Genomic DNA, 21,951 nt, shown 5'->3' on the forward strand with positions numbered 1-21,951 from the left:
AAAAAAAAAAAAAAAAAAAAACAACAATTCATTTCACATGTCTATTTATGCAGACTTTTGAATCATTCTACATGTCTTAAAAACTTTCTTTGGGCAATTTAACATTTCTGTTCTTTAACAATTTTCATGATTTTCCCAGTGCCATACCTGCTGTGCAAGGCCTTCTCTGCTTTCAGTAGAGCTGAGAAGGATGCGGCGGTTTGCCAGTGCTTCCTCATAAGGCACAGACTCCAAGGGGGGCTATGAAGAAAGCATCATGAGAATTAAAGAAAAAATATTGTTTATAGATTACATGTTTATAAATGCTCATGCATTTATTGAATGCTTATAAATGCCCTCCCCTGCATCTAACATACAAAAAGAACGCTAAACAAGGTGTGACAATAAATTCAGATGTCAAAATAGACTATTTATTTTAATACATGTGAAAAGAAAGATAATTTTTTAAAAGAAAAATAATAAAAAACTTATAACAATTATAAATAGTCACTGACAGCTTGGTTCGATTGAATGACTTTATAATGGTGCAAAAGCAATGCATTCTGTAGAAACCACACTTCAAGTATTCATACATAAAACCATTCTGTTTTTCACTTTCAGTTCATTTTCAATAAGTTATGAGATACTCAACACTATTATAAAATCAGCTGGGAGTGATGCCTCACCCCTGTACTCTTAGCACTTTGGGAGGCCGAGGGGATGGATTACTTGAGGTCAAGAGTTTGAGACCAGCCAGGCCAAAATGTTGAAACCCTGACGCTACTAAAAATACAAAAATTAGCTTGGCGTGGTGGTGCACACCTGTAATCCCAGCAAATCAGGAGGCTGAGGCATGAGGATCATTTGAACCCTGGAGGCAGAGGTTCCACTAAGCTGAGAATGCATCACTGCACTCCAGCCTGGGCAACAGTGAGTGAGATTCCATCTCAAAAATAAATAAGGCTAGGTGTAGTGGCTCACGCAAGTAATGCCAGCACTTTGGGAGGCCGAGGTGGGTGGATTACCTGAGGTCAGGAGTTTGAGACAAGCCTGACCAACATGGTAAAACCCTGTCTCTATTAAATATACCAAAAAAAAAAAATTAGCAGGGAGTGGTGGTGGGCGCCTATAATCCCAGCTACTCAGGAAGCTGAGGCAGGAGAATTCTTTGAACTTGGGAAGCAGAGGTTGTGGTGAGCTGAGATCATACCATTGCACTCCAGCCTGGGCAACAGAGCAAGACTCCAATTCGAAAATAAATAAATAAGTAAATAAAATAAAATAGGCTTTATGTTAGATGACTTGCCTAACTGTAGGCTAATGTAAGTGTTTTGAGCACATTTAAGGCAGGCTAGGCTAAACTATGATGGTTGGTAGGTTAGGTACATTAAATGCATTTTCAACATGATTTTTTTTTTGAGACAAGGTCTCACTTTGTCGCCCTGGGCTGGAGTGCAGTGGTGTGATCACGACTCACTGCAGCCTTGACCTCCCAGGCTCAAGGGCTCCTCCTGCCTCAGCCCAGCCTCCCAAACAGCTGGGACTACAGGCATGCACCACCATGCCAGGCGAGACCAGGTCTCCCTATATTGACCAGGCCGGTCTTCAGCTCCTGGACTCAAGTGATCCTCCCACCCTGGCATCCCAAAGTGCTGGGATTACAGGCATGAGCCACTACTCCTGGCTGTAAGCTACACTAAAACCCTATGAACTTGCACCAAAATAGAAAGATGAAGAACAGAGCAGAAAATCCGGAAACAGACAAAAGCACACGTAAAAACGTATTATGTGGCAAATATTGCATTTCTAAGTGAATGGAGAAAACATGGACTAAATAAATGGTACAAGGACAACCAGTTAATTATTGAGAAAAATAATCATTTAGATCCTTCTTTGACATCTTATATCAGAATAAATTCTGGATGAATTAAAGATCCAAATCTAAAAATGTATTTCTTTATGTATTTTTTCCAGCTACTGTAGGCTGCCTGTACAAATCCAAAAATTTAGACTGTAAAAATGCTGGAAGAAAATATAGGTGAATACAGTATTTCTACCTTGGAAAGTAACCCTGGCTAAGAATCATCACCATGAAGAAAAAGACCTATTTGATGATATGAAAATAAAAACTTCTATTTTGAAAAAAATACCACAGCAAACTAGAGGAAAATATTTCCAACATAAACACAAAATTAACATTCTTAATATAGAGAGAGCTCTTTCAACCCTAATGAGAAACATTTATTTAAAAATAGGGCTGGGCGCGGTGGCTCATGCCTGTAATCCTAGCACTTTGGGAGGCCGAGGTGGGTGGATCACCTGAGGTCAGGAGTTCAAGACCAGCCTGGCCATCATGAAACCCCATCTTAAAAAAAAAAAAAAAAAAAAGAAAAAAGAATAAAATAGGTAAAAAAGCTGAACAGATAATTTACACAATAAACACAAATGATAACTATGAAACGACGTCCTATCTCATTAACAAGCAAAGATATATAAGCCAAAACAACAGCAAGAAACCTGTCTTCTCTGAGATTGACAAATATTAAATTTATGGGTTAAATTCATATTTCTACTACTGGTAAACTATGAATAGGTAACCTTCCTGAAGTATAGTCTGGAAAAACATGCCAAAATTGGAAACATTCACAGACTTTGAACCAGCAATTCACATAGGGAGACAGGTAGCTTTTATACTGCTGGAAGCATCTTCAGAAAGCCCACTTTGAAGGACAATTTGGCAATGACTATTAAAACTTCAAATGTGGCTGGGCATGGTAGCTCACATCTGTAATCCAAGCACTTTGGAGGCCAAGGCGGGTGGATCACCTGAAGTCGGGAGCTCAAGACCAGCCTGACCAACATGGTGAAACCCTGTCTTTATTAAAAAAATAAAAATAAATAAAAAAAATAAAAAACTTCAAATGTACAAGCCACATGGTCTATTCTACTTTTCTTTTTTTTTTTTTTTTTTTTTTTTTTTTAGAAGGGGGTTTGGCCTTTTTTCCAGGCTGGAGTGCAATGGCACGATCTCGGCTCACCGCAACCTCCGCCTCCTGGGTTCAGGCAATTCTCCTGCCTCAGCCTCCTGAGTAGCTGGGATTACAGGCACACACCACCATCCCAGCTAATTTTTTGTATTTTTTTAGTAGAGACGGGGTTTCACCATGTTGACCAGGATGGTCTCGATCTCTTGACCTCGTGATCCACCCGCCTCGGCCTCCCAAAGTGCTGGGATTACAGGCTTGAGCCACCGCGCCCGGCTATTCTACTTTTCATATTCCACCTATGTGCCCAAGAAAACATTTACAAGGCTATCCATTGCAGTATTACTGTGAAAGTAAAAAAGTGGAATTAACCTAAATGCCTACCAGTTAAGGGAAACCTAAACAAACTATGGAACATCCACGTTATAGAATTCTATGCCATATCTAAAAGGAATATAGTGAGTACCACATGTAATGATATAGACAGTCTCTAAAACATATTTTAAACAAAAAAAGCAAATTGCACAATGAAACATGCATTTAGTAAGAAAAAAAGACAAGGAAAGAAAAAAGGAGAAAAGAACAAAAGAAAAGTGAAGGAAGGAAGCAAGAAAAATTTTCTGTATTATTTAAAGATTGCATGCTTATAAATGCTCAAAGAGCCTGGAAGGTTACACATCAAACTGATAATTACGGCTACCTCTAGAGAGGACCTGGAATTAGGGATTATAATTTACACCTGTAATGATCTAATTTAATATAAGAACATGTCTGTACACTGCATAGTTAAAATGTTTGAAGGAATGAAGAGAAAAAAGTAAAATGTACAAATTGCATGTACAGGAATACCCACTGTAGCACTGCACTGCAACAGTGAAAAACAGGCAACAACTTAAATATCTACCAGCAATGAATACATTAAATTATACATTTACAGAATAAAATACTAAGTTGGCAGCTCTGGGCACACTGTCTATAAGTTAGCCTTGCTCTGCAAGGAGTAGCTAAAAAATAAAAAAAGATAATAGTAATTTATATTATATCTCATATCTTATTATTCCTCTTTCATTCTTTTTTAATGATGTCCCTTGAGTTGTGTATAGATACAATATTTGAGAGAGATATATAAATATATCTACAATGCATTGAGAAAAAAAATTCTAAAACAGTACATACACCTAAATACATTCTGCTTTTTATAGTATGTGCATACATGCGCCAGTACATACACCGAAATACATTCTGCTTGTTTTTGTTTTGTTTTGAGGCGGAGTCTCGCTCTGTCACCCAGGCTGGAGTGCAGTGGCACGATCTTGGCTCACTGCAACCACTGCCTCCTGGGTTCCAGCAATTCTCCTGTCTCAGCCTCCCAAGTAGCTGAGTGCATGCCACCACGCCTGGCTAATTTTTTGTACTTTTAGTAGAGACAGGGTTTCACCGTGTTAGCCAGGATGGTCTCGATCTCCTGACCTCGTGATACACCCGCCTCGGTTTCCCAAAGTGCTGGGATTACAGGTGTAAGCCACCATACCTGACCAACATTCTGCTTTTTATAGTATGTGTGTGCATGTGCACGCAAACATACACAACATTTTTTGGATATAAATGTACTGTTTTCTAACAAAGTCAAATGTAGCTACATTTGGGTGGTGGGATGGGATTACAGGTGACCACAATTTTTTCTTTCTTTTTTTTTTGAGACGGAGTTTCACTCTTGTTGCCCAGACTGGAGTGCAATGGTGTGATCTCAGCTCACTGCAACCTCTATCTCCCGGGCTTAAGCAATTCTCCTGCCTCAGCCTCCTGAGTAGCTGGGATTGCAAATGCCCGCCACCATGCCCAGCTAATTTTTTCTATTTTTAGTAGAGACAGGGTTTCACCACGTTGGCCAGACTGGTCTTAAACTCCTGACCTCAGGTGATCCACCTGCCTCAGCCTCCCAAAGTGCTGGGATTACAGGCGTGAGCCACTGTGCCCAGCCCACAATTTTCTTAATGTACTGCAGTATCTTCTGATGTTTTTTGCAACAACTACATATTTTTATTCAGAAAAAAAACCATACACATATTTCTTTTTTTTTCTGTTTCTACAAGTTGAAGAGTTTCTAAAGTTCAATATTTACTGTTTGCCTGGCTACCTCAGCCCAGGCACTCTATCAAGCACTCGGGACATGAGTCCAACATGGCCTATGGATACAGGCAATGCTGCTTATCAGGTAAAGTCTGGGTCCTATTACTTCCTCTTCCCCACAGGCCTCCCCCAACACCCACCAACAACCTACACCCCAATATCGTAAAAAATGTCAACAATATAAACTGCAGAAAAAAATCTTGCCATTCTCTAGAATAATTCCTGATGTTTCCTCTGATTTAAATATTAACAACAGCTAACAAACCTTTCTCAAAGACTTCATATAGGTAGCAGCTTTTTTCTTATACTGTAGCATGCATTCAGCTGAAAGAGGACTAATGAATCCACTCGCTGCCTTAGGTCCATAGCTCAGTGAAGCAATGAAGTAGTCCAAATTGTTGCTGAAGAAGGATGCAATCTAAACAAAGTATGACAAGAAAATAGATTTTGTTTTCCAACAACATACCTAAAATATATATCTAACAGTTTTTGCAGTAAAGTTTAAAGATGCTGAGAATGGAAATGGAAATGAAATTTCAACACCTGCCCCAAAGTCCACATTTATTTATTTGAGAATACCTAGGCAATGATTTATAATAAAAAGAGGACACCACTATAAACAGTCAGAACAGATTTCTGACATGTCCTTTTCTAGACAATTTCTTTTTTTTTTTTTTTTTCTTGTTTTGAGACAGAGTTTTGCTCTTGTTACCCAGGTTGGAGTGCAATGGCGAGATCTTGGCTCACCACAACCTCCGCCTCCTGGGTTCAAGCAATTCTCCTGCCTTAGCCTCCCAAGTAGCTGGGACTACAGGCATGCGCCACCATGCCCAGCTAATTTTTGTATTTTTAGTAGAGACGGGGTTTCACCATGTTGACCAGGATGGTCTCGATCTCCTGACCTCGCAATCCACCCGCCTCGGCCTCCCAAAGTGCTGGGGTTATAGGCGTGAGCCACTGCACCCGGCCTGTTCTAGACAATTTCTATTCTTCCTGAAAACCAAGACCGATTCTGATTTATTCTGTAGGTGACTTTCATGAGCTCTTTACCTCATTAATTTCTACCAGTGCTCTCAAAATATCCATGTTTGGATTTCTAGATTCCATTTGTATTTTAACTTTGAATATTTCATACTCTAACAGAAGATATAACATAGAATCTTAAATATGCAACCTCCATTTAAATTTAATTCTATAAATCTCAATTTATAAATTACAAATACAGAAAAAAAAAGACTGAAAATTCAGTAGACTGTCATTTACAGATTTAACATTTGTTAACTCTATGTAAGCAGCCACAAAGATCTATGACTATAACTTTGCTCAGCCATGATTTGAATCTACAGTGTTTGGTAATACTTGTGATAACGTTATCTCTGTGATTTTACATATTAATAAGTACTTTAAAGTGACTTCAACATGTGTCTTTTCATTGAACCTTTAATAGTAGGTCATAATCACCTGGACAATTAAATACTTAATTTTCACCACAAACTTACCAAAGGGCAAAGGGCGGTTTCTTTCTTTTTTTTTTTTTTTTTTGAGTCGGAGTCACTCTGTTGCCCAGGGTAGAGTGCAGTGGCGCAATCTCGGCTCACTACCACCTCCACCTCCTGAGCTCAACGATTCTCCTGCCTCAGCCTCCCAAGTAGCTGGGATTACAGGCGCCCACCACCACACCTGGCTAATTTTTGTATTTTTAGTAGAGACAGGGTTTCACTATGTTGGCCAGGCTGATCTTGAACTCCTGACCTCAGGTGATCCAGCCCAAAGTGCAGTTTCTTTAACAATTCCTTGCTGGGCACAGTGGCTCATGCTTATAATCCCAGCCCTTTGAGAGGCTGAGGCGGGCAGAACACAAGGTCAGTAATTCGAGACCAGCCTGGCCAACATAGTGAAACCCCATTTCTACTAAAAACACAAAAATTAACCAGGTGTGGTGGCACACCCCTGTAATCCCAGCTACACAGGAGGCTGAGGCAGAAGAATCCCTTAAACCTGGAGTCGGAGGTTGCAGTGAGCCAAGACCACACCATTGCACTCCAGCCTGGGTGACAGAGTGAGACTCCCTCACACACACACACAAAATCCTTCAATAAGCCAGGTGCGGTGGCTCACACCTGTAATCCCAACTTTGAGAGACTGAGGTGGGAGTACTGCTTGAGCCTAGGATTTTAAGACCAGCCTGGGCAACAAGGAAAGACCTCATCTCTTCAAAACTGAAAAATTAGCCAGGCATGGTGGTGTGCATCTGTGGACCCAGCTACTTGGGAGGCTCAGGTAGGAGGCCTCACTGCAGCCTCAACCTCCTGGGCTCAAGCAATCCTCTTACCTTAGCCTCTCAAGTAGCTGGGACACCAGCATGACTGGCTGATTTTTAAATTTTGTAGAGATGAGGTCTTGTCATGTTGCCCAGGCTGGTCTTGAATTCCTGGGCTCAAGCAATACTCTCACCTCAGCCAAATGTTTTAGCCAGAAAAGTTACAGTCTTGTATACATCAAAGAATATTGTATTTTGATAAATTTTAAAAAGCGATTTGTAAAACAGAGTATTCTACTTTGGCAAAAAATTGCTCAAAAATTAATCACTAATGGTCTAAAAGGTTATATTTTTCACTGATATTTTAGTATATCAAATGAAATTCTATGTTAGGTGTTATTCAATAAAGCGAGGATTCCAAAATCTTGGGCTATATAGTCCTTGTGAATGACATGGATACAGGCACTGTTTGCATTTGGATCACGGTAGTATATTGTAAGGTTTATTTTCTTTCCTCTTTCTAATAGTTCTACATTTTCCAAACTTTCTTTAATATGAATATACTATACTTTCCTACTGGGTTCTTAAGGAAATTACAAACTATAAAATTAGGTTAATCAAATCATATCAGCTAAGTATTTAATATTAAGCTGACACCAACTAATGTTAGTTCAAATATTTTAGTTGAAAACCATTTATTAACATTTCAGAGTGAAGATCAGATACCTTTCCTTGAGATGACATTCTATGGTTTCAGGCAAAGTAAAGCTAAAATAAACTATGAAATATACCATATTTCGGAGTTCTCATTAAAGTTGGCAAATACAGAGACTCATATAATACCAATATTCTCTCTTTTCAGAATTTTTCTCAACTGAATCAAGTTAGGATTATTCTCAGAAAGCATCTGGCATGCCATGGATGAAGGAGGTGAAAGAGCAGACAATGGGGATGGTCCTCTGGCTCAAGAATCCGGTCCACATAGATCTGTAAGCTGACAGAATCTAAAGATAACACGTTTTAATCATGACCCCAAGCTATAGCAAGTGGTCACAAGACTAGTCTAACTGTGGAAAAGATGACACTGGAATGTCTAACATGATCTGTGATTATTTCTGACTATTCTAAATCACTTGAAGAAAATTTGTTCCTATTATGGTCAGTCTGTCAGAAGCAGTATAGTATATAAATACAGATACAGAGATAAGCATTTCCTTTGGAAATGCTGAGTCTGCTGAAATAAATGGGCTAAGATAGTTCTGAATACAGTCCTTTTGGTTTTATACATATAGGAAGTTCTCAGAGAAATCTTGATCATTAAAGGTGTTGATGACAGCCACATGAACACACAATCTGAGAATATAACTTCTGCTGAAATAGGAATATCCATAATGAAAAGATTTTTTTTTTTTTTTTTGAGATAGGGTTTTCTTGCTCTGTCATCCAGGCTAGAGTGCAGTGACTCAAACACGGCTCACTGCAGCCTTAACCTCCTGGGCTCAAGCAATCCTCCTACCTCAGCCTCCAAAGTAGCTGGGACCACAGATGCACATCACCATGCTTGGCTAATTTTTTAATTTTGTAGAGATGAGGTGTTGACACATTGCCCAGGCTCTTCTTGAAATCCTGGGCTCAAGCAATACTCCTGCCTCAGCCTCTCAAAGTGCTGGGATTACAGGTATGAGCCACCGCATCTGGCTTATCAAAGGATTCTTAAAGAAACTGCTCTTTGGTCAGTTTACAGTGAAAATTAAGTATTAAATAATCCATGACCTACTATTAAAGGTTCAATGAAAAGACACTTGTTGAAGTCACTTTAAAGTACTTGTTAAGATAAAAAACCACAGAGGTAGCATTATCACAAGAATGATAAAAAACAAACATACAAAAACACTAGGAGAGAAAAAAAACAAAATATTAATGGAATGTATATTATGATGGGTTTGTTTTCTTTTTTTGTATGTTCCCAGTGTTCTATATGACGTTTCATATACATAAGGATCTATATTGAGACTACCTAGAATCTTCTAATCATCCAATACTGCATTAAAACATAAACAGGGAGTGATCTATGCACTCAAGACAAATGCTAAACAGTCACTGTCACATGGTTTTAAACATTAGGTAGGGAAGCAACATGCAGTACATGTGCCTATAGTCCCCGCCACCCAGGAGGCTCCCTTAAGTCCAGGAGTTTGAGTCAAGCCTGGCAACATAGCAAGAGACCCCTCTCTTAAAATAATAACAGTAAGTCAGAGTAAATACTGGGTAGAAAGCAGTGGAAAAGGAGACGACTTTATTTTACAAAAAAGCCTTATATTCCAAAATCCTTTTACAGTTCTATTTTCCTATCTCATTCAGAAAAAAAAAGCACATATTTAAGAATTTTAACATCAATGTCAGCCAGAAAAGAATTACCTTTCCTGCTCCATTTGTTAATGCCACTACTGATGACAGGATACAGTCATTAGTTGTTACCAGCTTCTGTGTTGCTGTTGGAAGTTCATGCTCTATTGTAGCTTTCTGACTATAATGTTTGGAAATATCTACAAAAGCAATTAAATAAAAACTGATTATTATCTATATAATTATTATCTATATATAAGTCACATACAGATAGCCAGCCCATTCACTTCTCATATCTACTCTTCTAAATTTATAAAGTAAATTTGACAAAGAACCGTCTCAAATGTCAGGATTGCACTGAATATCAATTAGGTCACAAATCTACATGGAAAGAACAGAGAGAAGTAAGGATCGCTGAAAACATCTTGGCTGCCTCTACTACAGTCACCAGCTCACAGGTTTGATTTCCACATCTGAGTATTAACTCTAACATTGAGTAAATGATCCTGACCAGTATTTACCAGTTTAAAACCACTGTTTTGATAGTGCAACAGGCACTAAGGAGAAATTATCTTGTACTTATATGAACAACACATGAGGCTGGAACAGAATAGACAACACAACCACAGTGTCTATCTGTGGATAAGAAAAATCCTTACTGGACCGTAGCTAGTTTTCTAGTGCACACCCTAATTAGCAATGAGAAATATCTGCACAGCCAAATAAGGACTGGATACTCCAATGTCTGGCTTCCTGTGCTACCGTCTCCAGTCCAAGAATATTACAATACAGGCCTGTGGTTAGGAAAGCATAGAAGAGGGATATATATACACATATATAGTAATTATATTATCTATAATTGTACATATTAATATATACAATTTGCATATATTGACGTACACACTTGTAATTATATATATATTACAAAACATGAAAATTAATTTTTATAGCAATTCTGTACATACAGAACATCATTTATTCAGAATCAAGAAATTTAGTTGATTTTAGACTACAGATAATTAATGTAGGAAATAAGACTATTTGGAAAGAAATAGTATTTGAGATTTAACCTGACATGACCATGATATTTTAACTCAAAATTAATATGGTTCATGAATGAATTATTTTCACTAACATTTTAAAACTAGGCTACGGAATTTTAAAATTATTAACATATTCCTATATTTATATATACTTGTATAAATACACCTTTAATTCAGGATAGTTTTAGACTTATAGAAGTTATGGCATTTCATTATACCATTTACCCAGTTTTTCCTATTGTTAACATATTACATTACTGTGGTACAGTTTTCACAGAAAAGGAACCAACCAATTGGCACATTACTATTTATTTTTTTTTTTTGAGACGGACTCTTGCTCTGTTGCCCAGGCTGGAGTGCAGTGGAGCAATCTCGGCTCACTGCAATCTCCACCTCCCAGGTTCAAGCAATTCTCCTGCCTTAGCCTCCCAAGTAGCTAGGACTACAGGTGTGTGCCACCACATCCAGCTAATTTTTTTGTATTTTTATTAGAGAAGGGGTTTCACCATGTTGGTCAGGTTGTTCTCAAACTCCTGACCTCATGATCTGCCCACCTCAGCTTCCCAAAGTGTTGAGATTACAGGTGTGAGCCACTGCGCCTGGTGGCACATTACTATTACATTCAATATATTTTTGAAAAGAAATGATTATCTTCAATATAGTCATAAGATATCCAAGTGTGTAAAAATTCAATTAGGATGCTGAATGCTTTTTATGTCTGTTTTTTATATTTTATTTTAGAGTTAGGGAGTACATGCGCAGGTTTGTTACATGGGCATGTTGTTTAATGCTGGGGTTTGGGCTTCTATTGAGCCCATCACCCAAATGGTAAACATAGTAGTGGGATTGTTAATACCTAGTAGTGGGATTGCTGGGTCGAATGGTAGTTCTATGTTTAGAACTCGAAAAATCAGAAAAATCTCCACACTGCTTTCCATAGCGGTTGAACTAATGTACATTTCCACCAACAGTCTATAAGTACTGAATGCTTTCTGTATACTGAACTTCCTCATCCCTAACAGACATTTTCTTTCTACGGTTTAGAGACAGTTTTACTCAATATTTTACTGGAAGTATACAATGTTATAATACAATTTGGTTGGTTGGCAATCTTGGTTGATGGTAAGTAATTAAGGTACTCATGAAAAAACTACAATACTAAGAACAATGCTATTGTAGCTTGATTATAGTCATTCTCGAAATCAAAATGTTTACTCTTGGCTGGAAGCAGTGGCTTATGCCTGTAATCCAGCACTTTGGGAGACCGAGGTGGGTGGACCACTGGAGGCCAGGAGTTCAAGACCAGCCTGACCAACATGGCAAAAATGTAATGTCTATACTAAAAATACAAAAATTACCTGGGTGTGGTGGCCATGTGCCTGTAATCCCAGCTTCTCAAGTGCCCGGGGCACGAAAATTGCTCGAACCCAGGAGTGGGAGGTTGCAGTGAGCCAAGATCATGCCACTGCAGTCCAGCCTGGGCAACAGAGCAAGACTCAGTCTCAAAATAAATAAATAAATAAATAAATGTTTATTCTTTTAGTACAAACATTTAAATTATTTAGAGTGTTTCTTGACATTAAATTTTAACTCCAAAATGTACAAAAGGATCATGTGACTTAGACCACAGATTTATTTTTCCTTTTATGTTTCCTATGAGTCTACCCAACTTTAGACCTCTGAGACCAAAGATCAGACAATTCTTACTTAGAATATGTTCCTTGAAAAGGCTGTATTCGTAGCATAACCCCTAAATGCTGAAGGAGTCGAGTAATCAAAGGAGGCAGAAGAATCCAGTTTGTTGGCATAGGATGCTTTATTAGGAGGAACTTGCAGACAGAAGCACGGTCTTGGGTGGCTGCAAAACATATCTCTGCATGGCAACCCCCGAAATGCAGGGCTTCTATCTTGGGGAAAACGTATGTGTGTTCTGGAAGGAATGTGTGGGTGGCTACAGAAGTCATAACCTACGATTTTTGTTATAGCATCAAAGGCTGTTTTGAAGGAATCTTACAGAGAACAGGTATTACTATATAAAGAGTAATACATTAGGCTGGGCATGGTAGTTCATGCCTGTAATCCCAGCACTTTGGGAAACCAAGGCAGAACGATCACTTGAGCCCAGGAGTTTGAGACCAGACTAGGAAACATAGAAAGATCCCATCTCTATAAAAAAGAAATTAAAAAAAATAAAAAAGAAAAAGTAATAAATTAAATTGACATTTTGGAGGTATTCCCAGATTCAGGATTAGTCAGAAGTTACATGGTAGATTAGCATTTAAAATAAAGACACTGTTGGCCAGGTGTGGTGGCTCACACCTGTAATCCCAGCACTTTGGGTTGGAACAATGTGTACTTTGTTCTGTTTCTCATTGTATTTTACAAGGAAGAGGGTAGAGAAGGGTAAAATACTATGTGCACTACTTTGCTAAACGAATTTATAAAGCAGTACAAGTCCGAATGTGATGCCTCTAGCTTTATTCTTTGTGCTGTTTGCTTGGGCTATTCAGGCCAACTTAGAATATGTTCCTTGAAAAGGCTGTACTTGCAATGCAACCCCTAAATGCTGAGAGAGTGGAGAAATCAAAGGAGGAGGCAGATGAATCCAGTTTGTTGGCATAGGATGCTTTATTAGGAGGAACTCACAGACAGAAGCATGGTCTTGGGTGGCTGCAAAACAGAAACCTTTTTCGGTTTCCTGTGAATTTTAGGATTTTTTTTTTAACTCTCATAGAAAATGACATTGGGCCGGGTGCGGTGGCTCACGCCTGTAATCCCAGCACTTTGACAGGCTGAGGCAGGAGGGTCACTTGAGGTCAGGAGTTCGAGACCAGCCTGGCCAACATGGCGAAACCCCAACTCTACTAAAAATACAAAAAAAATTAGCTGGCATGGTGGAGTACACCTGTAGTCCTAACTACTTAGGAGGTTGAGGCAGGGGAATTGCTTGAACCTGGGAGACAAAAGTTGCAGTGAGCCAAGATTGCACTACTGCACTCCAGCCTGGGTGACAGAGTGAGATCCCGTCTCAAAAAAAAAAAAGAATATCTTTATTTTAAAGAAAATGTGGTACATATGCACCATGGAAATACGATGCAGCCTTAAAAAGGAACGAGATCAAGTCCTTTGCAGGGACATGGATGGAGACAGAAGCCATTATCCTCAGCAAACTAACGCAGGAACAGAAAATCAATACTGCATGTTCTCACTTGTAAATGGGAACTGAATGATGAGAGTGCCAGGGAACAAGACACACTGGGTCCTGATGGAGGGTGGAGAATAGGAGGAGGGAGAGCATCAGGAAGAACAGCAAATGGATGCTGGGCTTAATATCTAGGTGATGGGATGATCTGTGCAGCTAATCACCATGGTACACATTTAACTATGTAACAAACCTGCACATCCTGCACATTTACCCCTGAACTTAAAATAAAATTTGAGGGAAAAGAAAGTCTTCTGATGTTGTGTATACATACTAAAGTTTGGGAAACACTGGTCTATATATTTTCAAAACTAGAACTACAGACTATACTATAGTCACTTTAGAATAAAGTAGGAATCATTAAAAAAAAAGAGCGTCTATTTATTTTTATTATTTTTTATTTTTTTAAATTTATTTATTAATTTTTTTTAAAGACAGGATTTCACCATCTTGGTCAGGCTGGTCTTGAACTCCCAAACTCAGGTGATCCGCCCGCCTTGGCCTCCAAAGTGCTTGGATTATAGGCGTGAGCCACCACGCCCAGCCAAGTGTCTTTATTTTTAAAAGCTAATCCTCCATGTAACTTCTGGCTAACCCTGAGTCTGGGAATACCTCCAAAATGTCTAGTTGATATATCACTCTTCATATAAAAACATGTATTCACTATAAGTTTCCTCCAAAACAACCCTTGATACTGTTACAAAAATCACAGGCTGTGATGCTGTACGCAGTTACACATTCTTTGCAGAGAATAAGTACTTTTCCCTCAAGATATAAGCCCTGGGTCTGGGAGGTTGCAGTACAAAGATCTTCCTGTCTTATAACTGCCCCCAACACCATTCTTCTGCCTATAAGCTCCCCCAATAAATCACCCTATACCAACAAACTGGATTTGTCTGCCTCCTCCTTTGGTTTCTCAGCTCCTTCAACATTTGCGGGTGACTTTACATAGACTCCTCTTTTACCAAACAAAATGCCACTTGTTAAATGATTAAGTCACTCCTGTTTTAATTCCATGTAAGATACACATTTTTGTAAATTCCTGTTTACCCTGAGACCAATCTATTAACCCACAGATTAAGAATCCCGGGCCAGGCGCGGTGGCTCACGCCTGTAATCCCAGCACTTTGGGAGGCCGAGGCGGGTGGATCACGAGGTCAAGAGATCAAGACCATCCTGGCCAACATGGTAAAACCCCGTCTCTATTAAAAATTCAAAAATTAGCCAGGCGTTTGGCACGCGCCTGTAGTCCCAGCTACTCAGGAGGCTGAGGCGGAAGAATCGCTTGAACCCGGGAGGTGGAAGTTGCAGTGAGCCGAGACTGTGCCACTGAGCTCCAGCCTGGCGACAGAACAAGTCTCCGTCTCAAAAAAAAAAAAAAAGAATCCCTTAGCCGGGCCGGGCACAGTGGCTCACGCCTGTAATCCCAGCACTTTGGGAGACTGAGGCAGGCAGATCACGAGGTCAGGAGATTGAGACCATCCTGGCTAACATGGTGAAACCCAGTCTCTACTAAAAATACAAAAATTAGCTTGGCATGCCGGCGCAAGCCTGTAATCCCAGCTACTCCGGAGGCTGAGGCAGGGGAATCACTTGAACCCAGGAGGAAGAGGTTGCAGTGAGCTGAGATCATGCCACTGCACTCCAGCCTGGGCAACAGAGTGAGACTCCATCTCAAAAAAAAAAAAAAAAAAAAAAAAAGAATCCCTTATTCAAAAGGCTTAGGCCCAGCAGTATTTTGGACTTCAGATTTCTTCAGATTTTGGACTATTTGCACATACATAAGAAGATATCTTGGGGATGGGATCCAAGTCTAACTACGAAATTCATTTATGTTTCATATATACCATATACCTATAGCCTGAAGGTAATTTTGTATGATATTTTTAATAATTTTGTGCATGAAACTAAGTTTTGACTGCAACTTTATCGTGTCATGAGGACAAATGTGGAGTTTTCCTCTTGTGGTGTCATGATGGTACTTGAAAAGCTTCAGATTTTGAAGAATTTTGGATTTCAGATTTCCATATTAAGGATGCTCAACCTCTATTAGTATAGGAAAATTTATTATTATTTTTATTTTATTGTTTCATTTTGTAGAGATAGAGTCTCCCTATTTTTCCCAGGCTAGTCTCAAAGTCCTGGGCTCAAGCAATCTTCCCACTTGGCCTCCCAAAATGCTGGGATTATAGGCACGAGCTACTGTGCCCCGCCAGCAGAGGAAAAATTTTAAAACAAAACTAAAAAACTTGTAGACACAGAGGTACTTGTGGTTGCAACGGCCTGGTTCTAGGTTAAGTAAAGTTCCAGAACAGAGGACTATGACTAAATTTCGGCTCCTCAAACCAAAAGCTGCACAGGAAAAAAAGCACCATCTCTTGGGTTTTCTATAAATCAAACTAAGTTCTGCAGGACTGGAGTTGAATATTGTTAACTGCTACCCATACTGCCTATCCAAGTTGTGATTTCTGAAACCAAGCCTAATTCTGTAAGTACAAAAACTTTCAAAGTTCCTTATAATTGGGTCCAGGCACAGTGGCTCATGCCTGTAGTCCCAGCATTTTGCGAGGCTAAGGCAGATGGATCACCTGAGGTCAGGAGTTCAAGACCAGCCTGGCCAACATGGCGAAACCCTGTCTCTACTAAAAATACAAAATTAGTTGGGCATGGTGGTGCGCACCTGTAATCCCAGCTACTTGGGAGACTGAGGGAGGAGAGTCACTTGAACCCAGGAGGTGAAGGTTGCAGTAAGGCAAGATCGCACCACTATACTCCAGCCTGGGTGACAAAGGGAAACTCAATTTCTCCTTTTTTTTTTTTTTTAAGACAGGGTTTCACCACGTTGGTCAGGCTGGTCTTGAACTCCTGACCTCAGGTGATCCACCCGCCTTGGCCTTCAAAGTGGTTGGATTACAGGCATGAGCCACCACGCCCAGCCGAAACTCAATCTCAAAAAGATAAAATAAAATAATGTTCCTTATAATTGAATACAAGCCACAGAAAGGCCCATACTCTAGACTGAATGGTAAACTGATGTTGGGTAATACTGCTGAGATTAAGAATGAACCCCGGTGCCATAGATTAGGTGCCCCCCATATATTCCTCTTATCCATGTTCTGAAATGCAGCTTTAAGTTTTTAAAAATTATTCTCTGTGAAATTAGTAATTGGTCACTAATTGTTAACTAAACACAATCAATCATCTAGGCACCTGGACTATTTCCAGTAGTCCTTAGTGATTGATCCTGTTCCACTCTCCTTCCCCTCTTTTCCCTACCCTAACAGTCCCTAAAAGGAAAAGAAAGGGGAAAAAACCTAGAAGCAATTGCAAAGTTGTAGATTAGTCAGGACTCAGAATCACACACTAAGAAGCATATGAAATGCTTTAAAAAGTTCCCCTCTGCCTTTCAGACTATATTCTTAGGAACACAGAAGCAAGTGAAAGCTGACCAAAGTGTAAAATCAGACTTTCATTTCTTAAGGCTATGCCCAACCAGACAGATTTTTAAAAGGCATTTAAAACATTAAAATGCACAGGATGGTGGAAAGTTAGTGTATTCTTTCCAGGGACTTGATGCCTTAGTTTCCTCAATTCTTTTGTGCTTGGGGTCTAAGAAGTACAACGTATTTTGCTAAAGGCCTCTGAATAGCATATCTGGTTTTGTACAATTCACACACCTGCCTGAAGTCAGTGTAACATATTTGTGATTAAAGGACTGTACACAAGGATTTCTCTTCAGTACTGTTTGCCTCCAGAAATAAAGCAGATGGGAAAAGCAGAAGGCAGTGAGCGGTGCACTCAACATAAGCCAAATGCTACTAAGCCTTTATCTGGGGTCTGTTACCCTTGGCAATGTTTGCTTAAATCTTATTCAGGCAGATCGAAGAAAGTGGGGCAAAGGTTTTAAGCTTATTTTCTTTTTGAAGGCTCACCTTTCATAACGTCATGAAATCCATGCAGAGCAGCACCAACATTTGTTAAGACAGAGCTATAGTTTGTCCGAAGGAGTCCATCTGGCTCTGTACCTAGGAAATCAAAATCACAAATCTAAGCATTTTCCTGAAAAATTGACTGCCCACTGTATCCCTCTACTTTTGGGAAGATAGAGAATGAAGACTGCTTGTAATGTGTTAGAAATAATGGCTCTTAAAATCTTGGCAGATACATTCAGACACAGTAGTGATAAACATAAACACATCTAACTGATTTGAATCTCCTAGGTCCACAAATATTTTTTAATGGTTGTGAAACAAAATTAAGTTGTTAAGCAGGATTATGTCTGTCATGATTCTTTGTAAAATGAAAGTCTCTGTGAATTTTTACCTTGTTATTATATAACAGATTTTTCATTCCCTACACATTATTTGCTGTACATCACTAAAACACTCTTACCCAAATATCACAGAGTTCCACTTCTGCCATGTCAGCATGAGGAGCTCTATGGACCTGCTTGCTCTCCGTAAAACCAGTAAAATTTACAAAAAGGACAATCACTTAAAGTCTCTAGAAATGGTTCTAAGGGCAACACAGCACATGATTTACTCAAGAAAATCTCTAACAGCTCAGTAAGAACACTGAGAGTCTATGGTATTTAAACCATGAATCACTACCTCCCTCCACCAGCTCAGGGAGACAGAAACTCCATTCCCAATAGGTGTAGCCAAGAACACAGGACTTTCTCTCTCCCAACTCCCAGAGAGGTATGGATTTCTCCTCTTGCCCCCAGCTACCTGTTGTTGAAGCTAAGATCTGGGCAAGTGTGGACAGTGGGAAACATTCCCTTCTTACACTCAGCCCCTATTCCTAGGATGGAGGCTCTACCTTGGGCATGATGCTGTGAAGAAAAGTAGGGCCCTGGTCACCCTTGCCCCAGCTCATCAACAGGAGTTCCACACTGAAAGAGGTAGACCAGGGACATCTGGGGCTACTGCCCTACCCTCCCCCTCCACTAACTGCTCAGTTTCTAACAAGGGGGTGTCTCTTAGAGAAACGTATGGCCACTGTCCCCAGCCCCCAGAGATTTAGTCCAGGAGGTAAGCAAGCTTTAAAACAAGAGCTCTGAATCTCTTCTTAAGGAATTGATTTAATGTGTAACAGAGTGTGGAAAAGTTCAAGTCTAAGGGTGTACTCTAAAAAATTATAGCTGTGGTGAAAGCAATGAAGAAAAAATTGGTAGATTTATTAGAGATGTAAGTTAAACAAGTGGGCTAGCTTGTTCACCAGAGAGAACCAGAAACAGAAATGGCTAAGAAGAGCCCTCCCGGGGTCAGAATGAAACTCAAACACTAACCTCAAAAAGCTACACCTGTTAGGTATACACTAGGTCTATAACTATACCTGTGAAAGAGCCCAAACTGAATTGATTCCCTGAGTAGACAATTCATGCCCCATGGCATTTTGAAAATGAGAGCAATCAATCAGCAACCAGGGGAGCTTAAACCAGGGTGTGAACAGGAAAGGAGACAATGAAGGAGAGCCTTGTCTCCATCGTCATACCAGGGTGACTGTGTACAACCCAAGGCTGAATCCTCTGAGAAGCATCATGGCACAAAACTTACATGCTGAAAACCAGAAGATGTGTTTAAAGAAATTAAAGAGCTACATAAATGGAAAAACATACTATGTTCATGAATCAGATAACTTAAGCTTAGATGGCAATATTCCCTGTATTAATTTCCTAGAGCTGCTATAATGAAGTACCACAAACAAGGTGGCTTAAAACAACAGAAATTTATTCTCTTACAGTTCTAGAGGCCAGAAGTCCAAAACCAAGGTGTTGTCAGGGTCACACTCTCTCCAAAGGTCTGAAGGGAGAATTATTTCCTGCCTCTTCCAGCTTCTGTTGGCCCTACGTGTTACTTGGCTGTGGCAGCATAACTCCAATCCCTGTGTCTGTCTTCATATGACCTTCCCCCTTGTGTCTCTGTCTCCAAATTCTTTGTGTCTCTCCAAATCTCTCTCTCCTTATAAGGATCCCATTCATTGGATTTGGTACTCTCCTTAATCCAGTATGACCTCATCTTAATTTGATGACATCTGCAGAGATGCTATTTCCACATGAGATCACACATATGGGTACTGAAAGTTAGAACTCCACATATTATATTGGGGGACACAATTCAACCCACAACCCTCCCAAAATGATCTACAAGTTCAATGCAATCCCTATCAGAATTCCAACTGACTTCTTTGTAGAAATCAACACAACAGGATTTTAAAATTCTTACAGGATTATAAGGGACCTCAAATAATCAAAACTATCTTGAAAAAGAAGAACAAAGTAGGGGGTCTTACAATTCCTGACCTTAGAATTTGCTATAAAGCAACAATCATCAAGATATTATGGTACTGGTGTAGGACAGATCAATGAAACAGATCTGAGAGTCCAGAAATAAATCCATACATCTACAGTCAACTGATTCTCCACAAGGGTACACAGACCATTCAATAAGAATAGGCTTTTCAACAAATGGTGCTGGGACAACTGCATAGCCACAGGCAAAAGATGAAGTTGTACCCTTACCTTGCACCATATACAAAAATTAACTCAAAATGAGGCCGGGTGTGGTGGCTTACACCTGTGATCCTAGCACTTTGGGAGGATAAGGCAGGCAGATCACCTGAGGTTAGGAGTTTGAGATCAGCCTGGTCAATGTGGTAAAACCCCATCTCTACTAAAAATGCAAAAATTAGCCAAGCACAGTGGCACATGCCTGTAGTCCCAGCCACTCAGGAGGCTGAAGCAGGAGACTTGGTTGAATCCACGAGGTGGAGGTTGCAGTGAGCTAAGATCATGCTATTGCATGATCTTAGTTAAAACTAAGTCTTACAAGAAAACATAGCAGTAAGTCTTCATAACCTCAGATTTGACAGTGGATTTTTTTTTTTTTTTTAGACAGAGTTTTGCTCTTGTTGCTCAAGCTGGAGTGCAATGACACCACCTCAGCTCACAGCAACCGCCTCTCAAATTCAAGCAATTCTTCTGCCTCAGCTTCCCGAGTCGCTGGGATTACAGGCGTGTGCCACCATGCCTGGCTAATTTTTTTTTGTATTTTTAATAGAAACAGGGTTTCACCATGTTAGCCAGGCTGGTCTCAAACTCCTGACCTCAGATGATCTACCTGCCTCGGGCTCCCAAAGTGCTGGGATTACAGGCATGAGTCACTGCACCTGGCCAACAGTGGATTCTTAGCTATGTATGACATCAAAACCATCAGCAACAAAAACAAAAATGGACAACTGGACTTCATCAAAATTAAACACTTTTGTTTCTCAAAGGACATTATCAAGAAAGTTAGAAGACAACCTATAAAATGGAAGAAAATATTGCAAATCATACATCCAACAAGGGACTTGTATCTATAACACTTAAAGAGCTCTTAAAATTCAATGATAGACTACCTAACTGAAAAATGGAGAAAGGATCTTAATAAATATTTCTCCAAAGAAGATATACAAATGGCCAATAAGCACATGAAAAGATAGTCAACATCACTATCCATTAGGGAAATGCAAGTCAAAACCACAATGAATACCATTTAATACCCACTAAAATCAAAAAACCAAATAATAATAAGCACTGAAGAGGATGTGGAGAAATTGGAACCCTCATGCACTGCTGGTAGGAATGTAAAAGGGTACAGCACTTTGGAAAACACTCCAGCAGCTCCTCAAACAGTTAAGCAGAGTTGCCACAATGACCCAGCAATTCCATTCCTAGTTATATACTCCAAAGAAATGAAAAAAGATGTCCACAAAGAAACTTGTACATGACTGTCAATAGCATCACTACTTGTAATAGCCAAAAGTAGAAACAACCCAAATGTCCAAACATGACAAATAGATAAGTAAAATGGATATATCCATAAAATGGAATATTACTCTGCAATAAAAAGGAATTAAGTACTGCTACATGCTGCAACTTTTATGAATCTTAAAAGCATAACACTAATTGAAAGAAGTCAGAAAATACCATATATTATACTATTCCATTTATACGAAATGAGT

General features: G+C 39.5%; 1 protein-coding gene across 6 annotated transcripts in view; it reads right to left on the bottom strand.

The window, feature by feature from the left end:
• PPP1R21 (protein phosphatase 1 regulatory subunit 21) overlaps window positions 1-21,951 on the bottom strand; it is an 85,777-nt gene that overhangs the window by 29,546 nt on the left and 34,280 nt on the right. For all 6 annotated transcript variants that reach the window (XM_032292167.1, XM_032292172.1, XM_032292170.1 and 3 more), the window contains exons 13-16: window positions 17,877-17,969; window positions 9,772-9,899; window positions 5,359-5,511; window positions 148-240 (exon numbers count right to left, since the gene is read on the bottom strand). In XM_032292167.1, coding sequence (XP_032148058.1) covers window positions 148-240; window positions 5,359-5,511; window positions 9,772-9,899; window positions 17,877-17,969 — 467 coding nt within the window. The remainder of the gene's footprint in view (window positions 1-147; window positions 241-5,358; window positions 5,512-9,771; window positions 9,900-17,876; window positions 17,970-21,951) is intronic.

This window comes from Sapajus apella, unplaced genomic scaffold (genome assembly GCF_009761245.1).
Source record: "Sapajus apella isolate SASKATOON/1434 unplaced genomic scaffold, GSC_monkey_1.0 scaffold26, whole genome shotgun sequence".
NCBI lineage: Eukaryota > Metazoa > Chordata > Mammalia > Primates > Cebidae > Sapajus > Sapajus apella.